At 41.1% G+C, this 13,068-nt stretch overlaps 1 protein-coding gene across 2 annotated transcripts in view; it reads left to right on the top strand.

Annotated features, from left to right (window-relative positions):
- Rfx4 (regulatory factor X4) overlaps positions 1-13,068 on the top strand; it is a 143,385-nt gene that overhangs the window by 117,949 nt on the left and 12,368 nt on the right. For both annotated transcript variants that reach the window (XM_027927825.3, XM_027927838.2), the window contains 2 exons: positions 1,444-1,563; positions 1,864-2,025. In XM_027927825.3, the coding sequence (XP_027783626.1) occupies positions 1,444-1,563; positions 1,864-2,025 (282 nt within the window). The remainder of the gene's footprint in view (positions 1-1,443; positions 1,564-1,863; positions 2,026-13,068) is intronic.

Below are 13,068 nucleotides of genomic sequence, written 5' to 3'. Positions count from 1 at the left end.
CTAAAACCATTTTGACCATCCAGTGTTTTCCAGCCTAATTCATTAATTTGTAGTTGTTTCTTTCTATCCATGTCAACTCGGCTCAACATCCCAGCAAATGATTTCTTTATATGGACACCTTTTCCTTTTAAGTATTTAATGCTATCTTTTGACTTATTTGACTCTAACTCTATGAAACAAATCAGTCATTTCGTGGTTCTCCAGATAATCATCCAATAGATACCACTTACTAAGATCTGATATGTACTTTTCCTCCTTCTGGCACTTTTGCAATGTAGGTTTTATCATCCTGCTTTTAGAGAGCATCACATTGCATAATGTTTGAGAAGCAACTTCAGGAGCAGACAGACTTGGGGTCAAGTCCTGGTCCTACCATTTAATAACTGTGTGACTTTGAACAGTTACTTTACCTCTGTGTCTCAATTTCTTCCCTTGTACAGTATTATCTCCCATGGTTATGATTAGTATCACATGCATAATCTACAGTGGTTCCCACAGTGGTTGCCACAAAGCAAAAGCTCAATAAGTATCTGATTTTGTTTTTAACATTCAAAAGGACTGAGGGGAGTAACTTGAAAAATAGGAACAAAAATGCCCTCCATGACAATTAAGAGACAAGGAGGGGAATCAGGAGGAGGATCAAAGGGGAGTAACGGGAGAGGAAGTGATCAAAATCTGCTATATGCATGTGTGAATGTGTCACAATGAAAACCACTATTCTATATAATAAATATGCACTAATTTTAAAAAAAAAGCCCTCCTTCCAAGAGAGTTGTAGAAATGAAACCAGAGACTTTAAGCATAGAAACCAGCACACAGGAAAATCTTTAAAAATGACTGCTCACATTCCCTTTTATGAAATAATCTACCCTACATTGAAAATGAAGAGCACTGCTTGAAAATAACAAATCTTCTCAATCAGATGCCTTTTCTAAGTCCCGTGTACTAAATGAAGTCTCAGAAACACTTAGGGAAAGAATTTAGTTGTTACAAATTTGAAATTTCAATTCTGCTCCCAGAATTATGTTGGGTACGTTGGCAGAAACCAGTGAACTAGAAGGTAAAGTCCCTGCCGTGAACATACTTACAAGCCAAGTGGGAAATACAGTATCCTTCAGGAAGGCAGAAAAATGAATGACCCTATGTCGAAAAGCTGCAGAGAGTGAGGGGAGGCCGGCGGGTAGGTGGGAACTCAGAAGCATGAAGAAAGATGGCTCAGTGGCTGTCATTTTTTTAATGGTGGCATACTAACAGAGAGGGGGATTAATGAAATTGGGAGCACAACAAAGAAGAGCAACCTCTGACCCTAGGGAGATCATAAATGGAGTACAGAAATGAGATTCCCGAACACCCCGAGAACGTGGGAGTGTACGTTGTCCACCAGGTGGAGGGGGACACTTGAGATGACATGACTTACTTCTCTATTGGACCTTTTCTCACCAGGGTCTTTTCACCTAATCCACCTGATGTTTGATGACTACGTGCTTTACCTGTTGGAATCTCTGCACTGTCAGGAGCGGGCCAACGAACTCATGCGAGCCATGAAGGGGGAAGGAAGCACTGGTAAGCCAGCACTTCACTGGGGACTGACCACCTGGCAGTGGGAAGTGCCTCCCTCCTTCTGTGGTGCATTTCTTTATCCCCAAGAATTTAGTTATGGTGAGTGGGTCAAGTGCCATGGAACCAATAATGAACTCGGACCTGCGTGTCTGTGGGAAGCACCTTCAATGCCATGATAGTGAGTGGGAGTCACCAAGGGTTTTAAGCAGGGGAGTGACTGGTGCGACACAGATTAGGAAGTGTGTTTGAAGACAACTTGCCTTGACATTTGGCTCTAAGAACTCACCTTTTCTCTACTCGTAGCAGAAGTCCGCGAGGAGATCATCTTGACAGAGGCTGCCCCACCAACCCCTTCACCAGTGCCCTCGTTTTCTCCAGCAAAGTCTGCCACATCCGTGGAGGTGCCACCTCCCTCCTCCCCTGTCAGCAACCCCTCCCCAGAGTACACTGGCCTCAGCACTACAGGTAATGCAAGGTCTAGGGGTGGGGGAGTGGATGTTGAAAGCAAGAACTTTCTGGAAAAACATTCATCTTTAAACTATGAAAGACAGGGCTAAAACCGACTACCCTTCCTGGATTTGTGGGTGACTTGCACGTACCAGTTTCTTCATTGGTGTGTCTTCCATATGCTGCTGTTTTCAAGTTGACAGATTAAGCACCTGATAAAATCTCCACTGCCCGAGTGAAGCCACTGAAATTATTAAAGTTATATATAAGATAAATTAATACACAGCCATTCTTGAAAACAAAGTCCCTTTTTTTTCCATCCCCCTTGCTGAGAAGCTCCTATCTGCTTTCTGGTTCATACCACAGAGCAGTCAGGAAAGTGACCTCCTCTATTCTGCCATCTTGAAAAAAAGGTCCATTCTTGAAAACAAGAAAGGAAACTATGAACCCCAAACTGAGAAATATCTCTGGAAAGGGGGACAAACAGGAAGCCATATTCTAAGCCATGGCAAACAGAAGCAAGGCAGGAGCTGTGAACAGAGCTGGTCATGAGCCAAACTAAGGCGGCCCTCCACGTGACTGTGAGACTGATGCCACTCACAACCAAGAACCACCCAAGTCTGAATGCATACTCAAAAGAATTGAGAGCAGAGATCCAAACAAATATTTGTGTATCTATGCTCCTAATAGCATTATTGACAACAGCCCAAAGTAGAAAAGGATCCAAGTGTCCACTGAAGGATGAATAAATTAAATGTGGTTAGATACATACAATGAAATATTATTCAGTCTTCAAAAGGAATGACATTCTGATGTATGCTGCAACATGGGTGAACCTTGACACAATAGAAGAAATATCATGCAATTCCACCCAATGAGGACCCTACAATGCTCAAGTTCATAGAGAATGTAGAATGGTGGTCATCAAGGGCTGGAGGCAGAGGAAATGGAGCCCGAGTTTAAGTTTGAGAAGATGAACAGTTCTGGAGATGGTTGGTGGTGTTGACTGCACAACACAGCAAACATACTCACTGCTACCAGACTATACACTTCAAAATGGCTAAAACGGTGTTTTTTATGATATGTGTTTTTTACCACAATAAAAATATCACCAAAATATCGATGGAGGCCCAGTTCCATGAAAGAGGAATAACAAACTAAGAAAAAGGAGAATTTTTGTCCAAAAGAATGAAGTTAACAGGACAATTTGAAAAGAACTGTTAGGATGAGAGCTAAAGGAGGAAATCGTACCCATGAGCGTCAAGTAGGGACCTTCACAAAGAAATGCACAATTGTGGAAGTAAAAATTTCAACAGGTAGGCAGAATAGAAAACTAGATCCACTGAAAGAGAATTAGTGAACTGAAACACAGCTGAGGAGTTCTCTGATAATGTGACACAAAGAAATGTGAAGGATAAAAGCTATGCTAAGGGCTGGGGATGTGGCTCAAGCGGTAGCGCGCTCGCCTGGCATGTGTGCGGCCCGGGTTCGATCCTCAGCACCACATACAAAGAAAGATGTTGTGTCTGCCGAAAACTAAAAAATAAATATTAAAAAAAAATTCACTCTCTCTCTCTCTCTCTCTCTCTCTCTCTCTCTCTTTAAAAAAAAAAGCTATGCTAAGAAAAAGAGCTAATTAATCCATAAATTTCAATATTCATTTAATAAGTGTTCCAGAGAACGAAGAGAAAGTGAAGAAATAATGGCTAACAGTTTTACAGAATGGAAAGAGACAAGATTGAAAGCTTTTCATGAACATTGTACTGAAAAAAGAGGGAGAGAGAGGGATAGAGAGAAAGAAAGAAAACCCTCTAAAGTCACTGATGAAAATCACAGATAAAGACATCCGCTCCCCAAAAGAAGACATGGATAACCTCCAAAGGACAGAGAATCAGAATGGTGTCAGACTTCTCATCAGCAACATTAGATTCAATATCTGAAACAGTATTTTTAAAGTACAGAGAAAAATGCATTGCAAACCTTGAATCCTAAGTTCTATACATTATATACATATAATGTACATATCTGTGTCCATGTGTTTATATAGGTATTTTTCCTTTGAGGACTATTTTATGTGCCAAGTTGCCAAGTTCTATGCTGGGTGTTATGGGAACTGTATATATTAATATGCCAAGGCCTTGCTACCAGGAGTTAACAGAGGGATAAGAGAAGTATAGAAATAACAATAATAGAAGAAATAATTTTGCATGTGCAATAAGTGAGGTATAAACTAATGCTATAGTGTTCTTAAGGAAGAAGAGATTTCATTTGTTTGGAGGTATCAAGAGAGATCTCCCAAAGGCTCTTTGTGGAGTGGAGGGTTTGGTAGGGCTGTGATAAGTATTAATTCATTATTTTTTTATTCAGTCCTGCTCAATTATCCTCCCATTACCCAGGTACCAAATCTGGGAGTCTGCTTCAAATCTTTGTTCTTGTTCAACTTCTGTGTTAGGATAAGCTAAGGTGCTATAAACAAGTAGACCCAAACATGTTAATGCAACAGAAATCTATGTCATGTTTGAAAACGATACAGGCAGGATATTCTGTCACAGTGGAGAATCTCTTTCCATGCAACCGTTTAGAAGCAAACATTTCCTCATTAGACTCTGCCATACCCTAGAGCAAGTTCTCAAAGTGTGGTTCTCAAAGTGTGGTCTCCTTGAAACTGCTTTAAAAAGCTTGTTAGAAGGTCCCAGCAGACCAATTGACTTTGAAACTCAAGGGTTGGGGCCCAGCAATCTTGTTCAACAAACTTGTAACTGTTCCGATGTTCACCAGTTTGAGGACCACTGCCTTCAGTCTGTGCCAAGTTTGTAACTGGCAGACTGAGATAAAGAGGGTATGGAGGACGTCTGAGATGGCATACCACACTTCCACTCAGTCTGTCAGCAGGGACTCAATCACGTGGTCTCATGGAACTGAGGAGAGGCTAGAAAACGCAGGATAGTGGGTAGCCAGGTAGGGAAGGTGAATAGATTGGGGGCAACTGCTGGCACTGTCCCTCACACCTCCCATGTCCCGTTGCCCTAGTGCACGCCTGGACTGATCCATTCTTTCCTATCCCATTCATGCCACCTGGTTCGGACTCTCACCACTTCTCAGCTCCCACACTGCCCACTAGGTTTATTTTGGTGAGAAGCTCCTGCCTCATCTAAGTGCTGGGGCAAAGAACCGGCAGCTCCATGCAAAAGCTCTCCATCTGCTACTCTCTTCTCACACTGTTCCTCCTTCCAGGACCACCCCCTTCCATCATCTGCCTGACCCATCCCTTGGTTCTCCTTTGACTTTTTCCCACCCCCAAGTTAGAATCTTCTTCCAGATCCCACAGCATGGGTCTAGTCATATTCTAGTTCTGCTTAGAATAGGGCTGTTTTCAGAATAAACTGGGAAATATATTTTTTTTTGGGGGGGGACCAAAAGAACAGGATCAGATTGCTCCTCTCAGGATGCTATCTTTTGTCATTCATTCTTTCACTCACTCACATCCATCCATTTGTCCAAAAAATATTTCTCAAGTGGCTTTTTTTTTTTTTTTTTTTTGGTACCAGGGACTAAACCCAGGGGCACTTAACCACTAAGCCACATCCCCACTCCTTTTTATTTTTTTATCTTTTATTTTGAGACAAGGTCTTGCTAAATTGCTTAGGCCTGGCTAAGTTGTTGAGGTTGGCCTTGAACTTGCAAACCTCCTGCCTCAGCCTCCTGGGTCACTAAGATTACAGGCATGAGCCACCACACCTGGCTCAAGTAGCTTCTAAACCCTTCTAGATAGATGGTTGTGTGACAATGAACAGTTTGACTATGGTTCGGCTCCTTGGGAGTGGATATTTAGAGGTAAATGTTCTGATGAGCAGATGGGCGATTACAAGATAGTGTGATCAGTGCTAAGTTGAGAGAAGGGACAGGGAAGAGGGGCACCTCCCACATGTATTTGGAGGGACTGGGAAGGCTGGAGAATGGGGAGAAGACATTCTAGGCACAAGAAGCAGCTGATATAAAGTCCTGAAGGGATGGGAAATCATATTATTTTCTGAGAACTTTGAGTATATGTATCCCTGGATTAATTCCTTCCCCAAAATGAAGGAATCTGTCCAGAAGTACTAATAAGAGAGGGGATGAGCAGAAACTTAAGAGCTTACAAGGTGCCTGCCCTCTTTTATACTTTTTCCAGGGGCAAAAACTTGCCAACTAACTCAGTGGCCCTGTCTCAGCCACTACTAAGGAAGCTGGACTCTGAAGTATTGACAAGTCGGGTTGTCAATAAGTGGCATTAAATCAAGGTTTGATTTCACTTTGGGTAGACAGCTACAGAGAGTCCTCCTCTTTGGAGAAATGTAGATTTGAGCACTGCCATATTTGTTTACATAGATGTACCTGAAATCATATTTTGATTTCTACTCCAGCTTCATAGTGGGTAGTTTTCTAACTCAGAGAAATTGTAGAGAAAAGAACAACTTTGTTCACTGAGCACAAAATGCTGTTTGCAGCCCTTTGTTCACTCAGGTGTTTTTTTATGATTGGATAACTGTCCTATGTCTCCCACCTCCCTCAGGAGGAGCAAGGGCAGTGGGAGCAGCCAGGAGCAGTTTCTGAATAGTCCTGCCCACGTGTCCCTGCTGCCACCAGCGAGACACACATGTCTGTCAGTGATGACATGCTTACTTCTGAAATAAACAGGGAAATTATGCAAATAAAACAGTTCTGCATTATGAAGCTGAAATAATTTGAGTGAAATGGTTTCTCACAGTGTGTCAACTTATCAAACAAGGGTACTCTCAGGACATGAGAGGAAGGGAAGATTGTGCAGGAAAGATTTCTATAAGCTAGCTCCTCATAATTCCCATCCGGCTAGTGAGTCTGCCTAGCTCTCTTCATAGCAATTTGGAGGCCTAAAGTGTGGCAGGTGTGATAATAGTCAAGGCCACAGGAATATCACAAATGTGTTCAGAGATTTTTGTGCAATGTGTTCAAGAGTCATAAAAGTAGCTTCTTAGAAATACAAATGTGAAACAGGTTCTCTTCAGATGACTGTAAGCTTTGAAGATTCTGGCACATTCCAGCTTTGTTCTCAGCTATCTCCGGGGGGGCATTAAAATGTCATCCTATATAAAACTATGCATAATATTTTTCTCAAATACCACTTTTTTTGCTAAATTAGACTGGACCTTGGCAGGCAATGGGTCACAGTCTTAGAGGAAACATAATTTCCTAACAACATATATGGTTTTATGGGCTTATAATAAAGCACAAATTATTTATTCATGATGTACACCTAAAATTAAGAAATTTATTATGGTAGGCTTCTTAAATTTGAGGACTTTCACTGAACAGCATTGCAAATTAGAAAATAATTATGTAAATCCTATAAAATGGATTTGCCATTTTTTTTCCTAAAGTTAACTCAGCACATGGTTTTCATGCCCAGTTAATTTTTATTTGTTTTTAAATCATTGCTTGATTTATATCCCATCTACTTCCCAAAAAGTTTCTGAAGTAGTTTATGATAAAAACAGGAAAACCAATCTTTTTTTTTTTTAAGACCAAAATCAGGAAGCAAGAAATAAAGGAAAGATGAGGTAAAATTAAAACAAAACAAAAAAAAAAAAAAAAAACAGTTGGCTAAAAAGTTTTGTTTTGTTTTTAAACTGTAAGTGAAAATTTAAGTGGCCCAGCTCCTTTGTTGGGTTTCCAGCATACCCTGACTATTACTGACCAGTGGATGCATTATCAGGTTGAACTAGTTGAGTGTCAAGGCTAATCGTACCCGTGACTCTCCAACCAATCAACGTCTCACTGTGGATGGACACTTCCTCATTTTTCTAGCAGCGAAAGAGAGAACAGTGTCATGACTGCTTAGTGAGCACAAAGTGAAAATAAGTCCATTGCACAGAACTTCTGGCATTCTTTGATACAAGGATAGGGAATCCAAAGCAGTACAGCTTCAGCTTCTCAGGAAAATGGCCACTCTGTGCATTCACATCTGTCTAGTCCCATATCCACACTTCACGTATTTCTAAATAGGCTTCCTTAAGACTGTACTTATTGTTTTCAAAGCAGGGAGGGACAAAGAAAGTACTCACTAGGTCCCTAAAGTTGAACCTGATATATGGCCAATGTTGATTGGGTTTATTAGTCTATGGCCAAGTCATATTAAGAGATAGGCCAAGGATTCCATTTCAGTGGATTTCTGCAAGGTGAAATCCAGTCCATTTGTCCTCTCACCCCCAACTTTGCGGATTTGCCATCTCCCCGTGGCCAGCAAAGTCCAGCTATCTTAACTTTAGGGAAAATGGGCTTTTCCTCCTCAAAAGCATGGCAGGTGGTGCCAAACTATCACCCATTTAACATGACATTGGACTGTAATTCTTTAATGTCATTTAAAGAAAATGTTGGACTTCTATGCTGTCTGGGTCGGGCCACCGAAGGGCTCTAAAACCCCCGTTTATGATGTCATGTTAAGTATCACCTCCTTCAACAATGACAATAAAAGTTAACTATTAAACTCATGTTTTCAACTTCCCATCATGGGTTCCCTGCAACACAAAACCAGAAAATTAAATCATTGAGATGTGAGGATGCCTAATGAAACAAGAAGCAAATTCCTCATAAATGGCCCTAACTGTAAAACATCTGCCTGCCCAGCTGCATTTTCAGCACATCAGTTGAGGATGTAACAAAGATGACTGACCCCTAGTCTTTCCAAATAACAAAAGCCCAGTTATTCTGAGGACAGCTAAGCTGAGTGGGACATGGTGCATGTGCAGCCTGCCTGCAGACCTTGGTGACTCATTTATAGTGAATTCCTCCCCTTTCAATCCCGGCTGCTTCCTTTTCTTTAAAGGAAAAGAATTAAAATAAATACATAAACTGGGACTAAAACCAGACTTTTTGATGCATGCTGACTTCGCACCATCAAGTCTTGGCTTGGTGTTGTTGGGACCTTGGATTTGCTCCTTCGTTTTCTCATTCCCTTTTTCACTAAATATGTATTCTGTGTCTCATCTGTGCCCTGGGGGTACAGAAGTGAAAAAGACATCATTGCTGCTTTTGTGGTACTTTTATTGTTGTGGGCAAGAGTCAATGCAGAAGTAACCCCCCAGGCAAATATATAGTTTCAAATCGTCATCCGGGTTTAGTGGTGCATGCTTGTAATCCCAGCAGCTGGGGAGGTTGAGGCAGGAGGACTTCGAGTTCAAAGTCAGCCTCAGCAACTTAGTGAGGCCCTAAGCAACTTAGTAAGACCGGGTCTCTAAATAAAAAATAAAAAGGGCTGGGGATGCAACTCAGTGGTTAAGCACCCCTGGGTTCCATCCCTGGTACCAATAACATAATAACATTAAAAAGTCAGTTCTACAAGTGAAAATAAAAATGTGCTACAAAAAGGTATAAAATGCGGACCTGCCTTAGTTGATAGAGACCGCCTCTCTAAGGATGTGATATTTGCCTAAGACATGAAGTATCACAAGGAGCCAGCCACATAAATGTTGGGGAGGGGAAAAGAACATTCTAGGCAATAGGGACAACATGTGCATAAGCTTGAGGCAGAAAAGAGCTTGGAATAGGTGAGGAGGGACTGGAGCACATAAATAAGGGAGAGAGGGTCAGTTGATGAAGTTGCAGAGAGAGGCAGAGGCTGAACAATGAACCAACATTTCTTTCTGGGAAATGATTCATTTGCTTGCCCCTGATCAGTTGTGTCAATCAGATTTTGGCCATGGAAGTATTAGTGAAATGGGAGGTTTCCATGATCAGGAGGTATTCTTCCTAAGCACAGCTATCTGAAGGACAGATGACAGCCAATGGGATATATATAATATAGATATAAAATCTTCTTTCCCTGTCTCAGTCTTGAAGGTTACAGGAAATGTTTATTAACATTTCCTGAATCAAGCAGAAATTAAGCAACATTGCCCCAATAGAACTTTCAGTGATAATGGAATTTTTTAAAATCTGTAATCCAAAACATTAGCCACTAGTCATGTGTTTCTATTGTTCACATCAGATGTGGCTAGTGCAGCTGAGGAACTGAATCTTCAATTGCATTTAGTTTCAATTAATTTAAGTTTAAGTAGCCACATGTGGCTAATGGTTGTTGCTTAGGGTAGGGCAGCTCTAGAATCTCGTCAACACTTAAAGGAGCTTATTTCTTTAAAAAAAAAAAGAAGTACAAATAGCTTAGGTTAGATGAAAATTTGAGTAATATCTATAAGGCTTAGGATCCCAGTGGGGAAAAAGTTCAAATGATTTGGTACAAGATTTGAAGGGAACAGTATAACAAGTAGCCTGGGAAGCAGTCTAACTTTTCACAAGTTTACAGCAGGCTCTCACAATTTGATTTGGAATGGCCCTCCACACACACAGCCTTGCTACCCAAAATATGGTCCATGGACCAACAGCATTGCCACCCCATAATTCTATAAATGCCCCATTCCCAACCCACAGAATCAGAGAATTGGTAGTTAGTCAGTAGTCAGAGACTGCCTTTCTAAGGAGGTGATATTTACCTAAGACCTGAAGAATCGCAAGGAGCCAGCCACATAAACGAGAGGAAAAGAACATTCTAGGCAATAGGGACAGCATGAGTGCAAGCTGGAGGACATGCTGCAATTTGAACCGCATCTCTGGGAATTCAAACACCCATCCAAGTGTGAGGAGAATGGCTGTTTGTGGAAAGATTTTAGAGTTGGGCAGATCTGGGTTCAGATCCCAACTCGGCCATTTTCCTGGTCAAGTCCTTCAACCTTTGGCCGTCACTTTTCTTACCTCTACAAGGAGGTAATACTACCTACTTCAAAAGGTTGTTGTGAAGATTAAATGAGTCAATGTATGAAGAGAAACTAGCGTGGGGTCTGGCTTATGTTAGATGGTCATTGCTAATTTATTCAACAAATCATTATTGACAGCTATTATGCTCCAAGCTCCCTTCCTGTCCTGTATTTAACACCCCTTCCAAAACAAACCAAAAAAACATTCAGCAAGAGGAATGTTTTGTTGGGGATGGGAAGAAATGTTCCTGTCTAGCACTTTCAATACTCTCACTGCCTCTTGTGAGATCTTCATTGAATTCTCAAGGATCAGGGACTCCCACCATTCTCCTCAGCCCTTCTAATAAATAGGGATGTAAGAAGGGAGTGGGTGGAGCATGAAATATGGGGAAATATGGGAATTAGACAAATAAGAGACGGTTGTTCTTGTTTTACCAACAAATAAAAAGCACTAGAGCCGTCTTTAAAATCAAGCACAAAGTGTTAGCTGCACAGTTTCTTTCTTTAGTTTCCTTAAAAAGAAGCGACCGCAGCAGCAATTCTTGCTGGAGGTCCCTCTGGTAGGAGAGGGAATGCAAGGGGTGTTCTTTTCTGCTCCCCAGGCAAAAAGGGTTTCTCACCCAAGCCAGTAGGTGTTAATCTGCTTAAGCCTGCCTGAGTGGACGTGTTAGATTGCTGGCACATGGCCATTTAGAGGTTTTGTTCCCCAGACCACAGGAGCCTATTTTTCCAAGAGTTCCACTAGCTTTTTGTTTGATAACGTCTATTTCTAGCAGCATTTACTCCTTCAACAACAAATTCTATGGAACAAAAATTTATTGAACACCTACTATTTGGCAGACCCTCTGTTGGGGATACAGAGATGAATAAGGAACAGTTGCTGTGCACCAGGGGCTCCTACAAAAGTAACTTCTGCGGCTGCCTCTCAGGTGATGGCTATTATCATCATGTCTTCCTACCGCTTGGAAAAAAAAAATCCTTTGGTTTCCTGGACTGCCCCTTATAAATATCCACTGACCTTGCTATACTCCCCTGAGGTCACAGGGGCTTAAAGGGTTAATTACTTGCTTGTTGTGGCTGGCTCATTGTTCTCTCAAAACTATGCCCCCCCTCCACACCAATTATGTTTCCCAGAGTAAAATCTGTTTATATGTTTTACTTTTTGCAGAGACAATATATATTTGTTAGAAAAAAATAAAGGGAAAATTTTAAAAATCATCCCTAAATCCCCAGAGATAACCTGGTTTAATAAAAATAGTATTTTTTAAATAATAATATTTTAAACATAGGTTTAAAACATAGAGGGCAGACATGCTTAATACAATCATCTGAGATGTGATCATTTGGGGATTTTTTTCCTTCTGATCTTCTTGCATTTTCTTATAAGTGATGCCTAACATGTAGTCTTCCAAAGTCATTATCTTTTGGAGGAAGAATGTGGAATAGATGCATAAAGCAGGAAGAGGTACTCTCAGCCATAGTGCTGAATAAGGACGCTAGTGATTTTAGAGGAAAACATGTTTAGACATTTGCTGTAATTGATTTTAAATTACTGTTCCTATAAGTGTTCTGTCACTAATGTGTGAGGCAGTTTTCTGTTACTATTTAAAAAAATGCTTGAGATATCGCACTTATGAAAAGAGAAAGTGTACTTCTGGGGTTTTAGAGATTTCAGTCCATGATCAATTGGCCCCATTGCTTTGAGCCTGTGGCAGCACATCATGGTAGAGCCGGTGGCAGAGCACAACCTTTCACCTTGAGGCCAGGAAGCAAAAGCCCTTGGAGATCCTGGCCACAGAGTCCCCTCCAAAAATCTCCCACTTGCCACCATGCCCACCTCTTGAAGGTTCCACCACCTCCCAGTTGTACCACCCTGGGAATCAAACCTGTAACACACGGGCCTTTGGGGACCACTTAAGATCAAACTATAGCATCCAGTGATAGAATTGACCCAAGAAACTTGTATTCATCCCTTGAGGTGTACAATGAAAAATATGAAAATATAAGTTTTATATAAGAATACCTGAATTCATAATGAAGAGAGCTTGAATACCATTTAAAAATATGCCACATGTCAGGTTTTTTGACATATCTTGATTAATATAACAGTCCAGCAAGATAGATATTATTACTGCTCCTTTACCAATGATGAAACAAAGGCCCATAAAGTTGAAGAGTCTTGCCCAGGATCTTTTAGCTAGTACACACAGAATCAGGATGCATAACAGAGACATTGTGATAGAATAGAAAGTGTGCGGCAGTCTTGGGTCCCACAGGCCACCAAAGCACTCTGGGA

This window comes from Marmota flaviventris, chromosome 3, assembly GCF_047511675.1.
Source record: "Marmota flaviventris isolate mMarFla1 chromosome 3, mMarFla1.hap1, whole genome shotgun sequence".
Classification (NCBI taxonomy): domain Eukaryota; kingdom Metazoa; phylum Chordata; class Mammalia; order Rodentia; family Sciuridae; genus Marmota; species Marmota flaviventris.
This window is presented reverse-complemented; position numbering and strand designations above follow the sequence as displayed.